Source organism: Chiloscyllium plagiosum, chromosome 23 (genome assembly GCF_004010195.1).
Source record: "Chiloscyllium plagiosum isolate BGI_BamShark_2017 chromosome 23, ASM401019v2, whole genome shotgun sequence".
Taxonomy (NCBI): Eukaryota; Metazoa; Chordata; class Chondrichthyes; order Orectolobiformes; family Hemiscylliidae; genus Chiloscyllium; species Chiloscyllium plagiosum.
Window position 1 is genome coordinate 55,119,595 of NC_057732.1, and position 23,530 is coordinate 55,143,124.

Below are 23,530 nucleotides of genomic sequence, written 5' to 3' on the forward strand. Positions count from 1 at the left end.
TTTCGGTATGCAAACAAATGGAATGTTTACATATGTATGGCATGTCCAGTTGTACAGATCATCAAAGTATTTTATGAATAAAGTATATTTTTGAAATTAAAAAAAAGGTTCATAGCTCCTTGAAAGTGGAGTCACAGGTAGATAGGATAGTGAAGAATGTGTTTGGTATGCTTTCCTTTATTGGTCAGAGTATTGAGTACAGGAGTTGGGAGGTCATGTTGCGGCTGTACAGGACATTGGTTTGGCCACTGTTGGAATACTGTGTGCAATTCTGCTCTCCTTCCTATTGGAAGGATGTTGTGAAACTTGAAAGGGTTCAGAAAAGGTGTACAAGGATGTTGCCAGGGTTGGAGGATTTGAGCTACAGGGAGAGGCTGAACAGGCTGAGGCTGTTTTCCTGAAGACTGAGGAATGACCTCATGGAGTGTTTTCAAATCATGAAGGGCATGGATAGGATAAACAGGCAAAGACTTTTCCCTGGGGTGGGGGAGTGCAGAACTAGAGGGCGTAGGCTCAGGGTGAGAGGGGAAAGATATAAAAAGGACTTAAGGGGCAATGTTTTCATGCAGAGAGTGGTACGTGTATGGAATGAGCTGCCAGAGGATGTGGTGGAGGCTGGTACAATTGCAACATTTCAAATGTATCTGGATGGGAATATGAATAGGAAGGGTTTGGAGGGATATGGACCAGGTACTGGCAAATGGGACTACATTAAGTTGGGATATCTGGTCGGCATGGATGAGTTGGACTGAAGGGTCTGTTTCTGTGTTGTACATCTCTATGACTGTATAACTATATGACATTATACATTAAAAATCTGGACAAAGTAGCTGTGAGGGCATTGTTGCTATGTTTGGCGATGACATATAGACAGGTGATAGGCCAAGTAGTATTGAGGATGGGGGAGGCTGCAGAAGGATTTTGACAGGTTAGGAGAGTGGGCACAGAAGCAACAGATGGAATTCAGCATGGAAATGTGAGTTTATGCACTTTGGTTAGAAGAATAGGGCGTATTTTCTAAACAAGGAAAGGCTTCGGAATCTGAGGCGCAAAGGGATTTAGGATTCCTAGTTCAGGATTCTTTTCAGGTTAATATGTAGAATCAATGGTATTTAGGAAGGCAAATGCAATGTTAGCATTCATTTCAAGAGGTGAGAATACAAGAGCAGGGATGTACTGCCGAAGCTGATCAAAACTGTGGTCAGACTGCATTTGAAATGTAGCTGAAAATGTGTTGCTGGAAAAGCGCAGCAGGTCAGGCAGCATCCAAGGAACAGGAGAATCGACGTTTCAGGCATAAGCCCTTCTTCAGGAATGAGGAAAGTGTGTCCAGCAGGCTAAGATAAAAGGTAGGGAGGAGGGACTTGGGGGAGGGGCGTTGGAAATGCTCAAATCCCTCGAACTCAGCACCGCCTTCCTAACCTGCAATCTTCTTCCTGACCTCTCCGCCCCCACCCCACTCCGGCCTATCACCCTCACCTTGACCTCCCTCCACCTATCGCATTTCCAACGCCCCTCCCCCAAATCCCTCCTCCCTACCTTTTATCTTAGCCTGCTGGACACACTTTCCTCATTCCTGAAGAAGGGCTTATGCCCGAAGCGTCGATTCTCCTGTTCCTTGGATGCTGCCTGACCTGCTGTGCTTTTCCAGCAACACATTTTCAGCTCTGATCTCCAGCATCTGCCGACCTCACTTTCTCCTTTGAAATATTGTAAACAGGTTGGGATCCTGCACCTAAGCAATGATGAGCTGATGTTGGAGGAGGTTCAGAGGAGGTTTACAAGAATGACCCCAGCGATGAAAGGCTTGTCATATGAAGAGTGGATGATGATTCTGGATCTGTACTCGATAGAGTTTAGAAGGATGAGAGTGGGATCTCCAGAGGCCTGGATAGAGTGGACGTGGAGAAGACATTTCCACTAGTAGGAGAGACTAGGACCCGAGGGCTCACCCTCAGAGTGAAGAGATGACCCTTTAGAACTGAGATGTGGAGGAATTGCCTCAGCCAGAGGGTGGGGAATCTGTGGAAATCATTGATGTGGCAGCCACATCACTGAGTGTATTTAAGTAAGAGATTGGTGGATTATTGATTGATAAGGGGATCAAGGGTTACAGGGAGAAGGCAGGGGAATGGGGCTGAGAAACATATCAGCCATGATTGAATGGCAGAGCAAACTGGATGGGCTGAATGGCCTAATTCTGTTCCTATATCTTAGGGTCTAATGTATGAGTCTGCAGGAAAACATTCTCCTCAAACAGCAGAATTGACTGATAGCTAACAAAACATTTCATTGCCTCAAAACCTTCAAAATCACATCCATTTGTTTGCAATCCTCTAGTCCATATGGTACAATGTACAAACTGACAGCAGCCCCAGCTTTCAGTCATACACTTCTAAACATCACTCACCACAACATGGCAACGACCCAAGTGGAGAAAGTGGAGGTCCAATCTTCCGCAGAAAGTCTGGGTAATGCTGAATCCGTTAAGGATGGGTTGGGGAAAATGTGACCACTTGCTCCATAAATGGAGCATGAGGCAGCAGCTGAAAGTATGGCCATGTGAATCACACGGAGCTGGCTGGCTGGGCCCTAAGGTACAGATTCTGGTTGAATACCATTCTTCTGCTGCTGATGGTCCTCACAGTGTCTCAGGGACACTCAGACTTTGGGCTGCTGAATCTGTTCTGAGTCAATGCAGGTTTAGCAGATGGAAGAGCCACACAACACAGCAGCGGGCAGGCTCCATGTAGGTCCTGGATGTCATCTCCAGAAGTCAAGAGTGTGGTGCTGGAAAAGCACAGCAGGTCAGGCAGCATCCGAGGAGCAGGAAAATCAACGTTGCATCAGGAAAGCCCTTCATCTCCAAAGGTATCTTGCAGTGGTCACTGTTTCAATCCTCCCACAGCCTGATACATCTATAACTGGTGGATTGGTGAGGATGAGGTCAACGAGGTTTTTTTTCCCTATTGTTGGTTCTTTCACCACCTGCCACAGACAAATTTGAGCAGATTTCCCATTAGAACTCGTTCAGTCTGATCAAGTTACTTGTTAGCAGTCACTTGTTAGAATCGAGGGTCAAATGGATTAGAAACCTCTGTCAGTCAGCAAAAAAATCATAGCACATAATTAGATGAAGATTACAAGTAATGGGTGAATTTTATTTTAAAATCCTCCTGATTGGATAGTACACCATTAGGCAGCTATTATGTGATGAATTTTGCCCACCCAATCAGCATTCAGTGGAGCAGTAATTGTAATTAGAGGGAAATCGAGAAACATAGCTTTTGAAAAATATATTTCTGGAAGCAGCAGACTTATGGATATTAATTCTGTAATCTTCAAAACAGAGACCTTCTTGTAAAAATCAAGAAAAATCCCCAAGTAATGAAATGCATGATAAATTGGCACACGGTGTGGGGGTGTAATTAATTTCCAAATGATGAAAAATAAAAATGAGCCCTTGGGGAGGAAGAACCCCTCTTTGTTTCTTTGCCAAATAATTTTGTACTTGAGAACAGCAGAGGATGAGAATTTTGTGAAAGACTGATCTGTTTGGACACTAGAGGGAGTGACAGCACTTGGGTTTGGAAGGTTGTGTCTTTGGAATTCTACAATTCTGAGTTTCTATTGAGGAGCGGTTAGAAACATCAGTCATTCAGTTGAGATTTATTTTGCAGAGGGTGTCTCCATTGTGGAAAGCCTCTTGTTTTTCAGGGAAATGCTGTAGTTTCAATTTCTAGGTCAGCATCATCTACTGAAACACAGTCAATAGTGATCAAGATTGTGAAGGGATGTGTAAGTCAGTCCCTTATTTCACTGAGGATTGTTTCCCTGGATTGACTGTAATGGTGGAGTGAGGCCATGAGATTACAGATTGTGGCCAGACACAATTCTGATGATACTAGGGGTTTGCAGGGCGAGGTAGTTGTGAGATTTTCAATCTGTTTTGAATCAATCCCATTTAGCAGGTCTATAACACAATGGAAGCCATTCTCAGTGTGAAGATTTCATCCTAGGACTACAAAAGAGGTTTACAAAATTATGAGAGGCATAGATAGTCAGAGGCTTTTTCCCAGGGTTGAGGTTTCAGTTACAGGAGGCATAGGTTCCAAGTGAGAGGAGGAAAATTAAAGAGATGTGCGAGGGATGGTTTTCACACAGAGAGTGGGAGGAGCCTAGAACGCACTGCCAGAAGGGGTGGTGGAAGCAGGTACGTTGGGGACATTTAAGAGGCATCTGGATGGTTACATGAATAGGGAGGGAATAGCGGGATACGGACTGAATAAGGGCAGAAGGTTTGCGTTTTTGTTTAGTTAGGGCATGATGATAAGCACAGGCTTGGAGGGCCGAAGGGCCTGTTCCTGTGCTGGACATCTCTTTTGTTCTTGTGACAACACAGTGATAATGCCTATCATTAGGCCATTGGCCTATGCAAATACAGCAGTAGATTGAAGAGGAAGAGGTAAATTTTGGAGGATGGCAATGTTGTGGCAATGTCACTGCACTTGCAGTCTACAGCACTCGGATGAATGTTCAATAATCCTGAATTTGATTCTAAAATTGGACTTGTTTGTGTTTTATACCTTATTTTTCACATGAAAAATTTTGAATTTCTTTACATGGCTTTCTCTCCACAAACCATGCCTTACAGAGAAAGTGTTACACATGAAACAGTAGCTGAGGAGCAACATTCCAAAACAATGAAAGGGAGAGATTCTGAAGTGGTTGCAGCAAGAGGAATTGGTTGTAAAAATGTGGTAATTATTGTTCTGTCCAATTCTCGACAAACCTTTGCCCATGGAATGGTCAGAATGTGGACCTAGCTATCTCTTGAACTATTCAGGGGGGAGCTAACTAGTTTCAGAAACCAGCTAGGAATAAACAATAAGCAAATAGGCTGAGCGGAGGCTGTAAACATGATCTAAATACTGACATCCAGCAGATCAGCTGAATGACTCGATGTGCTGAAATATTTATGTAATTTAACGAAGGGGGAAGGGGTTGTGGGAGTTGCAGAGCCCATGTGACTGAGTACAGGGAACACGAGAAAATTGTACTTTCACCAAAAGACAAACTGCCTGGTGGGGCTGACAGATCTGATGTTGAATCTATATTTATTTTTGTCATTTACTTTGTATGAAATGTTTTTTGAAAAATCTCATGTTTTATTTTTAAAAATCTTTTCTCCCCACAGTGTCCCAGTGAAACATATGATCCCTTGATAAAGTCTACAAAAGATTTCCCAGATGAAGTGATCAGCTTCATTAGGTACCATCCAGTGATGTACAAGTCTGTGTATCCGATGACTGCACGGCCAGTGTTTACCAGGATCAATGTTGATTACCGACTGACACAGATTGTGGTGGATCATGTGGTCGCTGAGGATGGACAGTACGATGTCATGTTTCTTGGGACAGGTAACTGAAAGTTCTACTGACTGACTGAAAATGTCTTTACTGGATCTGTCTTCCCCCAAATGTCCAAAAGCTAATGCCCTTTCGGGAAAGGAATCTGCCATCCTCACCTGGTCTGGCCTACATGTGACTCCAGACCCATACCAATACATACTGGTAGTAGCCAACATTGTCCACATCCTGTGAATGAATAAAAACTGCTGGTGCATTCAAAATCCACCCATTGTTCTTTGTTAAACTATTTGAAAAAGGGACCTGAGGTTCTCGTGATTTAATCATATATTTTGTATTCTTCCCCTACACCAGCCATCCTCCAATGATGCCATGTGGGCTGATAACATATTTGGATTGTGTACATTGATCACAGTATTTTAAGTTAAAGAAATTGAAATATATAACCAGAAGATCGTAAGAGATAGGAGCAGTTCATTCGGCCCATCAAGCCTGCTCCTCCATTTGATCATGGCTAACATGTTTTACAACCATTCTCCTGCCTTTTCCCTGTAACCCCTAATCCCCTTCCTAATCAAGAACCTATCTATCTCTGTTTTAAATGAGTTGGCCTCCACAGCCTTCTCTGGCAATGAGTTCCACAGAGTCATCACCTTCTGGCTGAAGAAATTCCTCAGTTATAAAGGATTGTCCCTTCACTGTGAGTCTGTGACCTCATGTCTGAGTCTCTCTTACCAGTGGAAGCATCTTCTCCATGTCCTCTCTATTCAGGCCTCTCAGTATTCTACACGTTTTTGTCTGATCGCCCCTCATCCTTCAAAATTCCATCGAGTACAGACCCAGAGTCTTCAACCACTCCTCATATGACGAGCCCTTCATCCCCAGGATCATTCTCATAAACCTCCTCAGGACCTCCCTACAACACGAGCATATCCTTCCTCAGACACGGGGCCTAAAACTGCTCACAGTGTTCCAAATCCAGACCCTTATACGTGTGAACTGTGCACATTCACTTGCTCTTTTTGTCCTGTAGATGGAGCTCTTTCTCAATCTATTCTTCCTTCCTTTTCATTTCATCTTTTCCTTTTCTTCTCTCTGTTTATCTCTTTCTCTTTTTCTCCCTTCATCTCCGTGTGTGAAATTCAAACTTTCAGAATGTTGCCCTTTCCTTTGATATTGACGTATGATAAACTAAGCCACCTGCTGGTTATAGAAAATCCTCAGGAACAATTGAAGGAAATGGAGGGGACTTGGCCCTAGTGGCCTGGCTATGTATTTCCCAGAATCATTGTCACACTGCAGTCTATCTGTCTGTCGGTGAGAGCAGGCTGGACGCTCTCTGGCTGCTGTGCTGCCCACATTAATGACTGTGCCTCAGAGTTCTTACACTGCCTGGATGACAGTTTGGCAAGGCCAGGGACCATGAAAAGTGCTACGTAAATCGAAGGTTTCCTTTCTCTTTCTTTCTGTTGTCAACTCATAAAAGCCCCTCTCTGAACCTAAGAGTGAGCTAGTGCTCAGTGCCAAAGAGAATTGCATAAGCTTTAATGTAAAGCATGTTGAGCTAGCTCTTCAGAACTGGTTCATATTGAACTGAAGCTCGCCAACTGAACGAAGAATATGATTTAGGTCATTCCAAGAATCAAATCTAATTTCAGGAGGGAATCCTTCCAGAAGGATCATTGTTTAATTATAGAATGGATGAGAATGGGCTTATGCAAATATCTTATCCCTGTGAAAGACAAAGTAGAATTGATTTAAACTATGTTAAGAAGTTTCAGTCTGAAATATCAATTGATTTAGTAAAGGAAGAATTGTGCATTTGTGTAACATTCCAAACTGCTCCGTCTCCAGTAAAAGGAGCCACTGTTTTTTGATAGGCAAACACAACGCGATTTTATTGGTGTTCATTAAGAAGCAGGTTGGAAGATGTGTATTATGCTTGAATTAGCGCTGAGTGTCTTCTTAACTGAAATGGAAAGGTAGACAGGACCTCAGCTGACAATGCTGCATTCCCTCAGCAATGCACAGGACACTGTTCAAACAGAGAGGGTAATGGGAATAGTGATGTAATCAGGATAAGAGCACAGGCAGAACTTCATACAGAACAACCAGGTAAATAGACTAGGAGGTGATGGTCCAATGCTAATATCCCGAGACTATAAATCCAGAAAGTCAGGATGGTGGAGTTTGAATTCAGTAAAACTCTGGAAGTAAGAGTCTTATGATACCATGAAATTATTGCTAATTGTTGGGGAAAATCAAATGTCGCTGACTCTTAACTGCCCTCTGGGCAATTAGGGATGGGCAATAAATGCTGGCCAGCAATGCCACATCCCATGTATTAAAAAAAAGAAATGATATTTAGTAATGACATGATTTGATAGACCATCATAAACAAGCAGATATAGGGGATTGAATCCCACTGCCTGGGGCCATTTTGTGTTAGTGTTGGTATACACCTGCCATTGGTATCTCTTTGCCTCTTGTGAAGACCATTGCCTCACTCAAAATGGTCTCTTGGATGCAGACTGCAGCACAATAGAGGGAGCTGCTGGACAAACGTCCTTGAGCCCTTCTGTCAATTCTCCTGCTGAAGGGGATCCTCTCCAATTGAATGGCCTTACTAACGTTGGCCCCATTAATGAATTCTCTGCAGGCTGCTGAGGGCTCCTCAGAGTTGAGGTTAGACATTGGACTTTCTGCTTGGCTTCCACTGGGGCAGGCGTTCCCCAGGCTGGAATCATGAGGGGAAGGGTGACCCACTGGAAGCTACCTCGTGGAAGGCAAGGGCAGACTGGTGACAGGTGCAGGACTGCCTTTTACCCCCAACATTGGGGTCCAAATGCTCCCCACCAATCCAGTCACTAAAATGATGAACAATGAGAAAGGTGTGAGAGTGATTAAGGAGTTAGAGAGCTGGAGGAGTGTGAGAAGCTGGGAGAGCCTCAGTGCATTGCTGTTTGAAACTTGTTTTAGGCATACGTCTAAGATCAAGGCTTCATGTCAACGAGATGAATACCTGGGATACCATGTGAGGAAAGGCTAGATAGGCTAGGTCTGTACTTCCTGGGCTGATTTAATTAAAACATATAAGATCCTGAAGAGATTTGACCATGTGGATGTGAAAAGGATGTTTTCTCTCCTAGGGGATTCCCGAACTGCTTAAACATATTTAAATATTTAATACTGAGATGAGGAAATGTTTTCTTCTGTCTGAGGGCTGAGAGTCTTTGAAATTCCATTCCTCAAAAGGCAGTGGATGCAGAATCTTAAATATTTTTAAGAAAGAGGTAGATAGAATCTTGATTATAAAGGGATGAAAGATTATCAGGGGATGTAGAGTCATAGCGATATACAACACAGAAACAGACCCTTCGGTCCAACTCGTCCCTGCTGGCCAGATATCCGATATATATCTAGTCCCATTTGCCAACACATGGCCCATGTCCCTCTAAATTCTTCCTGTCCATGTATCCATCCAGATACCTTTGAAATGTTGTAATTGTATCAGCCTCCACCATTTCCTCTGGCAGCTCATTCCAGACAAATACCACCCTCTGTGTGAAAACATTGCCCCTTAGATCCCATTTATAACTTTCCCCTCTCACCCTAAACCTATGCCCTCATTCTAGACTCCCCACCTCAAGGAAAAGACTTTGTCTATTTATCCTATAGATCCTATTTAACCTGTTAATCCTGAAGGTTACCCCTCAGCCTCCAATGCTCCAGGGAAAACAGCCCCAGCCTGTTCAGCCTCTCCCGTCTCTCCAACCCTGGCAACCCTTGTAAACATTTTCTGAACCCTTTCAAGTTTCACAACATCCTTCCTATAGCAAGGTTAGATCACACAGAATACAGGGAGACCTAGTTATTTGGATACATAACTGGCTCAAAGGCAGAAGACAGAGGGTGGTGTTGGAGGGTTGTTTTTCAGACTGGAGGTCTGTGACCAATGATGTACCACGAGGATCAGTGCTGGGTCATTTATATAAATGATTTGGATGAATTTAGAAGGCATAGTTACTAAGTTTGCAGATGACAATAAAATTGGAGGTATAGTGGACTGCCAAGAAGGGTACCTCAGATTACAACAGAATCTGTACCAGGTGAGCCAATGGGCCAAGGAATGGCAGATGGAGTTTAATTCAGATAAATGCGAGGTGCTGACATTTTGAAAAGACAAATCTTAGCAGGACTTATACACTTAATGGTAAGGTCCTGGGGAGTGTTGCTGAACAAAGAGACCTTGGAGTGCAGGTTCATAGCTCCTTGAAAGTGGAGTTGCAGGTAGATAGGATAGTGAAGAAGGCGTTTGATATGCTTTCCTTTATTGGTCAGAGTCTTGAGTACAGGAGTTGGGAGATCATGTTGCTGCTGTACATGACATTAGTTAGACCACTTTTGGAATACTGCATTCAATTCTCCAGTCTGAAAAACAACCCTCCAACACCACCCTCTGTCTTCTGCCTTTGAGCCAGTTATGTATCCAAATAACTAGGTCTCCCTGTATTCTGTGTGATCTAACCTTGCTAACCAGCCTCCCATGGGAAACCTTATTGAATGCCTTAGTGAAGTCCATATAGATCACATCCACCACTCTGCCCTCATCAATCCACTTTGTAACGTCTTCAAATAACTCAATTAAGTTAGTGAGACATGATTTCTCATGCACAAAGCCATGCTGACTATGACTTCTTGCCTTTCCAAAAGCAGATCAGGCAGCTTGAGGTTTAACCTCCTTACCTCTGGGATGCAGGACTTAAGTTTAACCTCTCTGTAGAACTCAGTTCTGTAGTCTTATTCTGATGAATCATTGCTGGAATTTCTCCAGTTTCAACATAAAGTGGGATATCCAAAATTAATCGGCTGAATTAGAGTGAGAATTTTTATAAAGGGAAACATAAAAGCATTGGTTGAAATAGAGATTAGATGTTTTATTCTTGGAAACACAACCTGTTTCTTTATGATTTGTGTTCCTATTTTTGCTGCGATGGATAGGTTTTCCACTTGAGAGATTGGCTTGTTCTACCCAGTTTCAATTATTATGAAAAATTATTGGATCGTAGTTTATCTGAGGGCCCCAGCTTTGGATTAGACTGTTTAACTCTGTCTTAATTGCTTCCTTATTGGCATCCTGAGTTTGCTTTGTTTCAGGGAGAGAACCTGCCCAAAGCCTTGTGCTGTCCAGTGATAAGATCAGAAACTAAATACACTCCAGTACATAATCGAAACATTAAAAGTGTTCACACAATGAGTTTCTTTATGGACTGTAGCAACTGTTTATAGAAGTCTGGATCAGTTCATATAATTCACCTGAATCAGCAGGGTGTTCTTCCTCCAGGTAATTAGCAGGGAGAAAGGACGTTTAACCGAGGATGGGGACTGTGTACATCAAGGGAGGGAATAAACAGAGAAGCAGATATCCAGTGCCAGTACTGTCACAACCTTGAGTCGGGAGCTGGATCAGAGCCTCTTATTGGTCCGTTGTGATCCTGCTCTGGGTGTCTGTGGCACAGGGATGGGTTTTAATTGCAGGACTTATGTTATTTATAGTTGGGATAATAAATCTAGGTGCAGTCTTGTTTTTAACTAGCCTTTGAAATAACGTTAGTTTACAGTCGAAATAAATAACTGTCAGATATGCCAGCTAAGAGCCTCTCAGCCTTGCAGCCTTGGTGTGAGGTTTTAAAATAATTCCCATTCTATTTTCAGAATGTCAATGTCACGAGCTAAACTGCCTTGATTTCCTACCCCTAGTTACACTGAAGAGGTGACAGTGACCAGGATTAGGTGGGTCATGCCCTTGGACAGTGAGAGTGCTAGAAGGGAGCACAGCTATCTGAATTAGGTCAGAGTTATTAACCAAAGCAGATTGTATATTGAGGGAAAAAAAAAGAACCGCAGATGCTGTAAATCAGAAACAAAAACAGAAATTGCTGGAAAAACTCAGTAGCTCTGGCAGCGTAACATTTCAGATCCAGTGACCTTTCTTCAGATTGCCATTCTGAAGTTGTGCAGAGGGTTACTGGACCCAAAACGTTAACCCTGCTTTCTCTGCACAGATGCTGCCAGATCTGCTGAGCTTTTCCTGCAATTTCAGATTACACGTTGCCTCATTTTCTAGGGGAAAGGTTACTATTATATTTTTTGTTTTCTTAAAATATATATGTTAATGTCTATATTCCCCTCAGATATTGGAACAATTTTAAAGGTGGTGAGTGTGACAAAAGAAAACTGGGTTACAGAAGAGCTTGTTCTGGAGGAACTTCAGGTGTTTAAGGTACCGAAACAGTTCTGAAAATCAAACTTTAAAACATGTATTTTCAAGCTCTAATAATACTTGCTATCTTTGTGGATGAAAACACAACGGTCACGCTGTAGAGAAGACTTTCTGTATTATCAGTACCAGCCTTTGTTATAAATTTTTATGCATAGTGGAATTATTTAGATTAAATGCAATAGAGAATTCTAGTGATTTTATGCAGATTTTAAAAAATCAATTGAAGGGTGACAGTATAACTTTGGAAATAGCTCTCCACCAGACTTTGAAGGGGAATGCCATTAAAACCCATGGTAAAACCCATGGTCTTTTTGTGCATAGGCTATCTACATTGTGAAATCTCCTTTAAAAACAGATTAACAGATCACTATTTGGGACAGTTGGGTGTTTATAAACTTTTCCAAGTATTGAAGCATTTCATTCTAAATTGTCAGCGTTTAAAAAATGTAATGGTTCAGTCCAGAGCACAATACAGGCTGGTAAGCAGAATTCGTTTCTGACTGTGAGTCACGCAGTCAGCTGCCAAAATCAGTTGCTCCAGTATCTCTCCACATTAGGATGCCTACAACAGTAATCCAGTAATACAGGAAGACAGATTTACATTGGAGAAGCCCCTCACTCATTGCCATTATCTTTCTTGAGCTGGTATGTTGCTTTTGTTGGAGGCAGTCTCAATAGATGAAAAATCTAAAAGCCTTCACAAAAGAAATTTACGTAACAGCAGAAAGTATGGCTGACTTTACATTAGCTGGCACAAGTGAAAAGAAATTGAACTTTTCCAATTAGGAATTCCTTGGTATCAATTTCAAAGACTTGATAATGTCTGCATATGATGCAGTAATTTACCAACAATTGTTAATATAAGTGAACTGAAGCATGGGTCCCTAACAGGATCAAAGCTTAAAGCCAGTGTTAGATTCCTTCGAACATTTTTGCATTTAGAGAAACCTATGCCCAAGTTCAAATGTTATAACCTGCGTGTGCGGCACTATACGTTACTGGATGGAATACCTTTCAAGGCAAATTAAACCACTGAATATAACAGAAATACCTTATAAATTCACATTCCTAAATTCACAGACTTTAATGTGTCTCTATCTCCTCCTGAAGTACTCCCCGAGTTTTCTCAGCCCTGACTGGGTCTAAACGTCAATCTGCAATGTTGCTGTGATTTGCATGGCATGACATAAAACCAGAAATGCAAATGTAACTCAAAGAAATTGGCCCTTCAAATAAAAATGTTCAAGCATTGAGGCAATCCTAAATGAAGACTATCTGTATTTAATTCAGTATTGATAAAAATGTTACGGTTTAAGGATTGTGACAAATACATGGGTATGTTTGGCAATGAAAAGATCCTACTCCATTCTCCTTGACCAGTAGAGGCTGTGTGGGGTGGGGGGTGGGGGTGGGTGTGGTGGGGGGAGGGGCACTGTTGCTCTGCACTCTCACAATTCCAGGAGTCACTACACAAATGGAATTGTCTTACCCAATGTTGGCCAATAATGTGCTTTCTCTGCATTAAACTTAAAACAAAAAGATTCATCATCCAGTTTTATTAAAAAATATAACTTTGCTGATTTATTTGAAAAAGAAACTTTTCCATCTCATTCAAAACTGGTTAAGGTACAGAGTTTGTAATATGAAAGTAGAAATGTTTATCCCTCTGAATAACCTAAAAACCACATAAGAGATATACAAAGGGAAAATAAGATCATGATTTTTTTTTCTGCAGAGTTTAAAAGCACCACAAATAGCCAATAGGTTTTTGTTCTTGAAGGTAAATACAATAAGGAGTCAGGAGTATAGATGGCTTTTTGACAACTAAAGGCAGATATCATTGAACACATGCAGTTATCACTGGTGACTATTGTAAATGCAGTCATTAAGAAAATATTGAGAAACACTTTGTGGACCACGCCTCCAGCTTATCACCCTTGATCCACACTAAGTGTCCTTTTCCAGATACAGGAGAACTGAGATGGGCAGCTTCATTCTTCTAGCAGGGATTCTGCAGTGAGTGCAGCACAGACGAACTTCGGAAAACAGAGGAGAACCACCTATACAACGTATTCAAGAAGAACGGATACTCAAAAAATACAGTCCGCAGATTCCTCAAGAACAAACCATGACAAGCAGACCAAACACAGCCAGAAACCCTAACCACCTTACCATACATCAAAGAAGTTTCAGAAATGACAGCCAGACTACTAAGATCCCTCGGAATCCTAATAGCACACAAACCCACCAACACTCTAATGGTGGTCGAAATGACAACACATCTATCCTGGGACAGGCTAAGCAAAGGCATGCCAGAGAATTCCTAGAGGCCTGGCACTCCAACCACAACTCCATAATCAAAGACATAGATCTTAGATACCATCTATCAACCCCTCAGAAAACGAACAGGAAATGACATCACCACAAACCCCAGGAACCCCATCCCGGACAAACATATAAATAGAAAACAGGAGACAACAGCTTCGCTTCACTTGGAGGTCGCCACTGATGATGTTACCTAGCCAGGTAATGAAACGTCTGGATATCAAACCTACAGCTCAGCGAGCAAAGCTACACCCTAAACCTCAACCTGAGCTACAAACCTTCACAAACCTTGCAGTTATTACAACGCATATGACTACCAAGAAATGGCTTGTTTAAAAACAAAGTTCCAAAGCCCTTTAGCTGACCTCTTGAAAAGAAAATCTAGCTATCCCCAATCCTTCCAATATAAGTCTACAAAAACTATTATCCATAAAATCTCTGTAATACGCTTTGCCCCTGGTCAGCTACTGAGACCTGTGAGTGTTTTTAGATCGCTCCTTCCATCCAGTGAGATTCTGTTCTGGGGAGCTTGATTCATGAAATCTACCCAACAATCTTCATCTGTATTTAGGTCCAGAATACAGTGGGAATGCCATCAGTGTTGAGCATCTGATTTTGGCTGCTGGGTCATTCAGACAAAATACAAATGAAAACCTTTGATCCTTTATTGTTATAATTGGCAACAGGCTGAACTTAAATATGCAACATCTGAAATTTCTTCCTTATTTTCTCAGGCTCCTTCTCCAATTTTAAACATGGCGATATCTTCAAAACAGGTAAACTTTCAAAGTGTTTATGTTAATTTATGTTGATTGTTCCTATCCAGAGGAAAATGTAACACCAGGAATCTTGGGAAACAGCAGTTGATTTTTTTTTGTTTCACTTTTTAATGACAGCAGCAATTATACGTCGGTTCACGTGATGGTCTGGTCCAGCTCTGGCTGCATCGATGTGACATCTACGGCAAGGCTTGTACTGAATGCTGTTTAGCCAGAGACCCCTACTGTGCCTGGGACGGCAGCTCATGTTCCCGTTATGCCCCAGCATCAAAAAGGTGGGTTGTAGCCAGCTGTATTCAGCTGGTAACAGTTACAAAGAAACAGAAGCCTTTGCTTTCATATTTCTTGAATTTATTGATTGCTGGAGGCTGTTTACATTTTCTCTTAAAGTTGCATTGCTTGAGAGAAGGCCAAAGATAACTCAATTACTTTACCAAAAAATTCCATCATATTATACTTGTGTAGCATGCAACCCGGCTCTTATCTCGCTCCAAGTTTTCTTGAAGTGATTTATCAGGGGATCATTTTCTGTTGTGGTAATCATTCAATCTCTGTCCTTCTGGTTTCTGACTTTGCAACCTCATTTTTTGCAATGTGTAAAGAGGTGCCAATTTGACATTGAGATGAGGAGTTGAGTCTTTGGAACTCCTTGCTGCAGAGAGCTGTGGGGATGTAGGGGGTGGGCAGAGACCTTGTGTAATTTAACGCTGAGACAGATAGATTTTCAATCAGTCATGGAATTAAGGGTTATGTGGAAAAGACGGGGAAATGGAGATGAGAAACGTTAGATGATGGTATTGAACAGTGGAGCAAGCTCATGGGGCTGGTTAACGGTCTAATATACTCTGGGCTGCAAAGTCATACTGTCTCCACATTGTTCAGCCCTTCGCAAAAGTTGGGCTCTCTTATTTTCTGGCTGCTAGCAATTGTTTAGTACCAAGACTGGGGTGCATAGCCTGAAATGAAAGGGATTCACCGATGCACAGATTGTAAAAAGACTGTGTGAGGCACCACACCTGAGATTTAACTCTTTCAAGCAAGCATACTCTCCCTGAACAGAGATTTCTAGACAGCAAACACAGAACACTGGAAAATTACAGTTAACATGTCACCAGTTGTTACTCCAGTTACTCCAGCAGTCTCTGTGCTTGTTTCTGATATCCAGCCCTACAGCATTTCACTTTTGTTTCTAGAGTGCAATGAGGAGAGAGAAATCTAGGAATCCAGAGAGTGAATAGAGCACTCAGTGATTAAATTGGATACCTCAACAGAGAGCGAAGATCAAAAATGATGCATCCCACATTCCCTGAACTTCATTGAAATAATAATAATTAGCAATACACATACTGTACAATGTTGGAAATGAGTGATCATTCTGCAACCACATGTGTGAGTCCTTCAGATACACATCCTTTACCAACTTAATGATCACCTTCAAATCTGTTCAACTTGAGGCCTCAGCTCAGCATGCATGCTTCAAATTGTTGATTTGAGGACATGTGATTCCTAATTTTGCATATTAATATTAACTGCAGTGATTTTAAAATAAAGATAATGAATTTTCCTTTGGCTATGAGTGGGATCTCGTGCTGAGAATAGATGCCTGTTATGCAGCAGGATTGATCTTCTGTTCTGTTAAAATCAGTGCAAAGGACAGTCAGGTCGCCAATAATGCGGCCAAACTAAAAAGTGCCTCCAATTGTTTTCTCCACAAATGTGTTTCCAGCTCAGGGTGGAACATGCCATTGAGTTTAATTCAGTTTAATTGCCTGAGCTGTCAGGGACTGTGGGGATAAGTATGGTCATGCCTGGAGCTGACTAACAACCACACCAGTGCTTTGCACCATGGCTCAGGGAAACCCAGGGCCTCCCATTAACATTCGCTAGATGGTGGACGCCCATTTGCAACTATAGCCACTTGGAGCAATTGCCCAAAAATAATCCAAGTACTGCAACAACAACTTGCATTAATAGAGAGCCTTTAAAGAAGCAAATTGGCCCAAAATGCATTATCAAACAACATTTTATACTGAGCTAATGGAGGCAGGAGAGGTTCAGGTGTGTAGGAGCAGTCGTGTAGTGAAGGATGATGGAAGTGTTAGAACAGGCAAGAGAGAGCCATATAGCAGCAGAAAGATTTAGGTGAGGGAACTGCAGAGCTTCAGACCCATCCAGCTGAAGATAAGGCTGCAAATAATGAAACAAAGAAATAAGGGGATGTGCAGGAAACCAGAACTATGAGTTTACAGTCACCGCAGGAGATTGCAGAGATGTTTGAAGTTATGGAGAAAGACAGAAGGGATGAGACCATGGACTGATTTAGAAATAAGGATAGGAAGTGTTGTATAAGTTAATGGGTTCTGAAAGGGTTAAGTTATATAGGCTCAACTCATTCTAGTAATGTCACACAAAGCCTGTGGATCAAGGAAGGAGATCTTCTGTAATTGTAAGAGGGAGCAGATGTATCCAGGTCGCTAAAGTCCTGATAATTATGCCTGACCACATGTCAGACAATAAACCTTCTGTAAATCCTTTAACACTAATCAAGGCAGAGATTGATAAATTCTTAATCTCACAAGGAATTAAGGGATATCCGAGAGTGCGGGTAAGTGGCATTGAAATGCCCATCAGCCATGATTGAATGGTAGAGTGGACTCGATGGGCTGAATGGCTTTACTTCGCCTCCTATTTCTTATGGTATTATGGTCTTAATCATAAAATAGGGCCAAGACAAATAAGGATTGGTAGCAGCAAACTAATCAAACAATCCTTACCCAGTACCACACAGTGTAGAGATGGCAAATACCATAAAATACCAGTAGTGGTCATCTGGGAAAATACCACAGCAATTCATCCTCTTAGAGATATCAGTCACAGCTACTAGTCTTAGCATCATGCACTCAGTGATTGCAGTGAAAGGCACTGTTCAGAAACAGGCCTGAGCTCATGGCCTTATAGCAGTTACAGGCCTTGGTTCAGAATATTGGCATTGAGTAATGGTCTTGTTTAAGTGTATACCTGCTCTCCATTGAAGCTGTGGTTATTGATACTAGTTTTAGTCTGGAATATTGCAGTGTAAAGGAGGAAAGTCACATTGGGCTCAGTGACAAAAATCTCTACCTTTAGCCAGCTGAACCTTGATGCTTTGGTGTGATCATCATCTGAACCTTAACATGAAATTTGAACAAAGTCCTTTGAGGGCTCCTGAGAATTACTGAGCACTGTTTACTAGTGGATTGTTGGGACAGTAATACCAATTAGAAATTGATAGGATCAGAAAATCTAACTCCTTGCAAAAGAAATGAATAGATGTTGGAAAATTAGTGTCAAGAAGTCAAAGGAACTGGAGAATGTGGATGGGTGCTTCAGAAAGCAGCCTGAATCTCCCAAGCAGTGGTGATGATGATGGGATTGCTGAAACGCCGAGATTCTCCTGAGCTAACACCGTGACAGCTTTCCTTCAAGATCCTCCCCATCCCACCCAGGGGTCACAGCAATGCAAAGTACACTGTCCCTTAGGGAACTCCAGCAGAGCTGGGGGAAGACTAGGCATGCCCAAACTCTTACACTTATTGGACAATGGCAAGTGCAGTAATGGTCCACTCTTTGTTTATTAGTGAATGGAACACTATGTGGATGGGTAAATGGATAGGGGCACAGGGCGGGTGAGATGGACAGGGTGGGTGAAGGTGGACAGGGTGGGTGAAGGTGGACAGGGTAGGTGAGATGGACAGGGTGGGTGAGATGGACAGGATGGGTGAAGATGGACAGAGTGGGGGAGGGTGATTACTAGGTGATCAGGATGGTAGTCAGGCCAGGGGCTATTGGGGTGGTCGGGGGCTGTTGGTGTTGGCGTCTATTGTGGTGGTCAGGGGTGTTATGAAGCTGAAAGTGTGAGCTGTACCTTTAAGAGAGAGTGAATGTTATTGTGAACTGAGGGCTAACAACCACCTGTGTGATATGACCAGATGGCAGTCTCAGAGTGTACTGGAAAATCCCTTTCACATTTCAATTTTTCACAACCATTTCACCTGAGCAGTATTAATGGCACTGTCATTGCAGCAGATTTAAACATCTATTTATTTATCCAAAGACTTAGGTGAAGTGCATGGTCTACAGTGGAAAATATTACCAAGGTGACAATGAGTAGGAAAGCAGACAAGGCAAATTGAGTGGTAGCTATTAAGTGATGTATGATTAATGTAACCAATTACTTATACAGCAGACTTTGTGGTTAAAAAATGTTTTAAGCCAATGTGTAAGAGAGCTGCTCCATTCATCATTCCCCTCTGCATGCTAGAACACAAAGCAATAGATAAATAATGATTAATCACTGAGGAATGACTTAATGAGTCTCTGCAATTTGACACACTGTGCTGATGGAGTCACGCTTGGTAAAGGAAGTGTAATAAAATAGCAGCCCTTATTGTAATGGCGAGCAATTTCACAACTGCAAACTGCAAAAACATTTTGCTTCAGAGATTTTTTTTGCCCTTTGTTAACTGATCAAAGCAAGCTTTACTGTGATGAATATTTCATTGGCATTTATGATGTTTGTACAGGCGGACTAGACGTCAAGATGTAAAACATGGGGACCCCATCAGCCAGTGTTGGGATCTGGAAGAGAGTAAGTTTTTTTCTACATCTTTTACTGCAGATATTGTCTTGTAAAAGTGTTTAGAAGGAAGGCAGTCAATAATATTTTATATCTGAAGCCACAGCACTAGAAGTTTTATTTGAATTTCACTTATGAATACAGATTGTTTAATTATTCTGAGGAATATTAAGTGCTTCCGAATTTAGAGACTATAAGTTTTCATGCAGCTTTTGTGTTCCTTAGTGTAAGAAATACTGTATGTTCAACATGATCAAACATTGGGGATTGAGAGTCAGTGAAAATCTGGCTTAGATTTTGGTCAAATTAGCTTTAAGTGTTAGATATACATCTTGAATAAACTCAGGAACCCTTGTCTGCACTTACCATTTATTATGTTACAAAGATTCCGAAAATTTGAAAATACCTGGATTCCTGAATGTAACCAAGTCTGCAGCTCTGAGATTACAGAATACTGGACAAATGGAAGAGCTGAAGAAATCTTATCATTTTCAAAGAGAATTAGAATTGAATAAAACATGAAGTATGTGTTGACTCCGACAGCCTTGAGGAACATCAGGTGCTGGTTAGAATGAGTGGTAACCCAGGTTCAGAGGGGGCTAGGGTTCAGACCTGCCACTGCTGATGGTTGTGAGTGTGTGTTCAACATTGCCAACCCCCACTTGCATTGTGTAGTGCCTTTAACACATACTGAGATGCTTCAGAAGAGCATAATCATTAATGAGTTTCTAATCTCTGATCATGCTGATGGTGGCCATTTCTGTATGAAGACGGAGGACCATTTGAATTCTAAGCTTTCCAGTCTCCCCCCTATTGACTGCACAGTGAGCTCAGGAGTTGCCTCAAAGTGAGCCACTCACTGTTTTGGGAAAAAAAGAGACAGTGATTGAATTCAGGGGATATATAAAAAAAAATACATGCCACTAAATGAACCTTCTATTCAGATGTTTCTGGCAACTTAAGTTACCAATAGAATAAAGCAGACACGCTCAAAATTAGATATTCACTCAGAGTTGTGTTCCTGAAATTCGACAGAGGACAGCACAGGCCCATGTCGAGGATTCACAGAGAGATTCCTCAGCATCGCCCCATGTGAGAACACTTCCCTGATTATCGAAGCCATCTGTTTTCTGTTGCTAAGCCACTTTTTAATCCAATCAAAGGCCAGGAAACCACTTCTACGGAGATTACAGAGAGTGTGGGAAATTGACACAAGTGGTGGAGGAGGCTAAATCCTCTAATCTTCCCTCATGGCTGAACCTTATTACACTTGGGATCTGTCTTGTTTCCTCTGCTTTCTGTATTTAAGTCCTTTTTTGTGGTGTGGTGTGCATAGCCTTGCGAGTGTGGTCTGACCACTGTGTTATAAGTCAGCCAAAATTGATGTCATTGTCCAAATTACTTCTAACTCCAGAATAAAACATCTAACAAAACATAAGAACACTTCTGATGTTTTTATTCAGTTTTTGACTCTTCCTTCAGAATTCCCACATGTAAAGGACCAATGACGTTGCAAAGTTCAGTGAAGTCTCTCGGGGATTTCAGGGTCACATCTTCCCTAGTTGCCAATAAATTATGTTTGTTGCTCACTCAACATCATTAAACATCCTAAGTGTTACCGAGTTGACATTGAGCCATATAAGGAGATATTGGGGACAATGAAAAGTGCTTGGTCAAAGATATAGATTTTATGGAGTGTCTTAAAGTAGTGCAGGGGAAAGGGTTAGGGAGGGAACTGAAGAACTTTAGGACCCAGATTGCAGAAGGCACAGCCATTAATAGTAGAGTAATTAAAACAAGAAAAGCAGAAGGGTTCAGGATGGGAGGAGGGCAGAGGTTCTTGAGGCTTATAGTACTGGAGGAAGTTGGAAATAGGAGACGATGAGATCAAGCCTGAGAATTCTAAAATTCAGGCAGCGTTTGATCAGGAATCATGACGATAGATGGCTGGGATTTGGCATTAAAATACAGGCTATCAGATTATGGACCCACTCCAGGATATGGAGATAATCTGAAGCAGTGCTGTATGTTTCATACTCATAACACTCAAGAAGCTTGACACAAAGCAACCAGCTTGATTGGCACACATCCACAGGCATCCACTCCCTTCATCACTGATGCTCAGTAACAGCAGTGCGTACCATCTACGAGATACACTGCAGAAATTTACCAATGATCCTTCAATAACACCTTCCAAACCCACAACCACTACCATCTTGAAGGACAAGCAGCAGACACATGGCAACACCACCCCCTGCAAGTTCCCATCCAAGCTACTCACCGTCCTGACTTGGAAATATATCGCTGTTTCTTCACTGTCGCAAGGTCAAAATCCTGAAATTCCCACCCAAAGGGCATTGTGGGTCAGCACACAGCAGATGGACTGCAGTGGTTTCAGGAAGGCAGCTCACCCCCACTTTCTCAAGGGGCAATCAGGGATTGGACCAGTAAACAAAGCCCAAATCCTGAGAATGAATAACACAAACATTTAACTCCAGAATGAGCTTCAACAAACCAGCAATGGGGTGACTGCTTTTGAAACTGAAGAAGTATTTACATTTATATCAGGGTTTGCATAAGCACCAGAGTTTTCCAGAAAAGGCTTTGCAGCCAATGAAGTATTTTTGAGGTGGGTCACTGCATCAATATAGATACACAGGCAGCTGATTTTCACACACACAAACACAGCCTCCATAAACAACAATGTGATAGGAACCAGATTACCCACCTTTATTCTGATGTTGGGAGATAAACCACAGCCAAGACTCTTCTAAAAGCTCTTCTGTTTTTCTTTAAAATAGGACAGTGGGATGTTACATATTCATATAAGCTGGCACATAGAGCAACAGGTTAATGTTTCATTGGAAAAGTAGCACATTCAACAGTGTAGCACCCACTCAGCACTCACCCTCCGACAGTGTAGCACTCCCTCAGCACTCACCCTCTGACAGTGCAGCACTCCCTCAGCACTGACCCTCTGACAGTGCGGTGCTCCCTCAGCACTGACCCTCTGACAGTGCGGCGCTCCCTCAGCACTGATACTCCGACATTGCGGCGCTCCCTCAGCACTGACCCTCTGACAGTGAGGCACTCACTCAGCACTGACCCTCCGACAATGTGGTACTCCCTCAGTACTGACCCTATGATAGTACGCCGCTCCCTCAGTACTGACTCTCCAACAGTGCCCACTCACTCTGCACTGACCCTCCGACAGTGTAGCACTCCCTCAGCACTCACCCTCCGACAGTGCAGCACTCCCTCAGCACTGACCGTCTGACAGTGCAGCACTCCCTCAGTACTGACCCTCCGACAGTGCAACACTCCCTCAGCACTGACCCTCCAACAGTGCGACACTCCCTCAGCACTGACCATCTGACAGTGCGACACTCCCTCAGCAATCACCCTTCGACAGTGCGACACTCCTCAGCACTGACCCTCTGACAGTGCAGCACTCCCTCAGCAATCACCCTTCAACAGTGCAGCACTTCCTCAGCACTGACCCTCCGACAGTGCGACACTCCCTCAGCACTGACCCTCCGACAGTGCAACACTCCCTTAGCACTGACCCTCCGACAGTGCGGCACTCCCTCAGTACTGCATTTGAGGGTCAGGCTTGGCTTTCCTGGGCAAGTCTTGGAGTGGGACATGAACCCGGAGCCTTATGGCTCAGTGACAGGAGTGCTGGTCACTGCCACCATTGATATCAATGGTTCAGAAGGATACAGTGAAAGAAGCAAAACCTGTCATTACGTTTTTCATGTCCATTGAAATTAGCTTTCAAAACAAATTCACAACATCCCATCACTGCACATTTCTTATCGGGTAAGAATTTGCAGCAATGTTACTGTCATTGCCGTTCTTTCAATCTTTGGTGTTTCTCACTCAAAGAGGTAAAGCAAGTAACTTGGATCTCTGAAAGGCACTTGGAAAACACTTGACAGTTTGTGTATCAAATGCACTTTTGTTTTATCCTAAACAAGGTGAAGGTGAGAAGGGAAGGGGACATGTTGAACCTTTGACGCTTGGTGTCCAGTATTCTGACTATAAGCTAACAGGGACTCTACAGATTTCCCAATTCTTGTCTGTGATTTGTCATTAAACATTGTTGCTGAGTGAGATCAAACCACTAATGATTGTCCGAAAATCACCAGACTAACAT

The 23,530-nt window shown here is 42.4% G+C and overlaps 1 protein-coding gene across 7 annotated transcripts in view; it reads left to right on the forward strand.

Moving 5' to 3' along the window:
• The window catches only part of sema3d (sema domain, immunoglobulin domain (Ig), short basic domain, secreted, (semaphorin) 3D), a 354,002-nt gene that overhangs the window by 285,191 nt on the left and 45,281 nt on the right, over nucleotides 1-23,530 (forward strand). For 6 of the 7 annotated variants that reach the window (XM_043714212.1, XM_043714213.1, XM_043714209.1 and 3 more), the window contains 5 exons: nucleotides 5,198-5,420; nucleotides 11,564-11,652; nucleotides 14,712-14,753; nucleotides 14,874-15,031; nucleotides 19,319-19,383. In XM_043714212.1, coding sequence (XP_043570147.1) covers nucleotides 5,198-5,420; nucleotides 11,564-11,652; nucleotides 14,712-14,753; nucleotides 14,874-15,031; nucleotides 19,319-19,383 — 577 coding nt within the window. The remainder of the gene's footprint in view (nucleotides 1-5,197; nucleotides 5,421-11,563; nucleotides 11,653-14,711; nucleotides 14,754-14,873; nucleotides 15,032-19,318; nucleotides 19,384-23,530) is intronic. The other variant, XM_043714208.1, reaches the window with a different exon arrangement.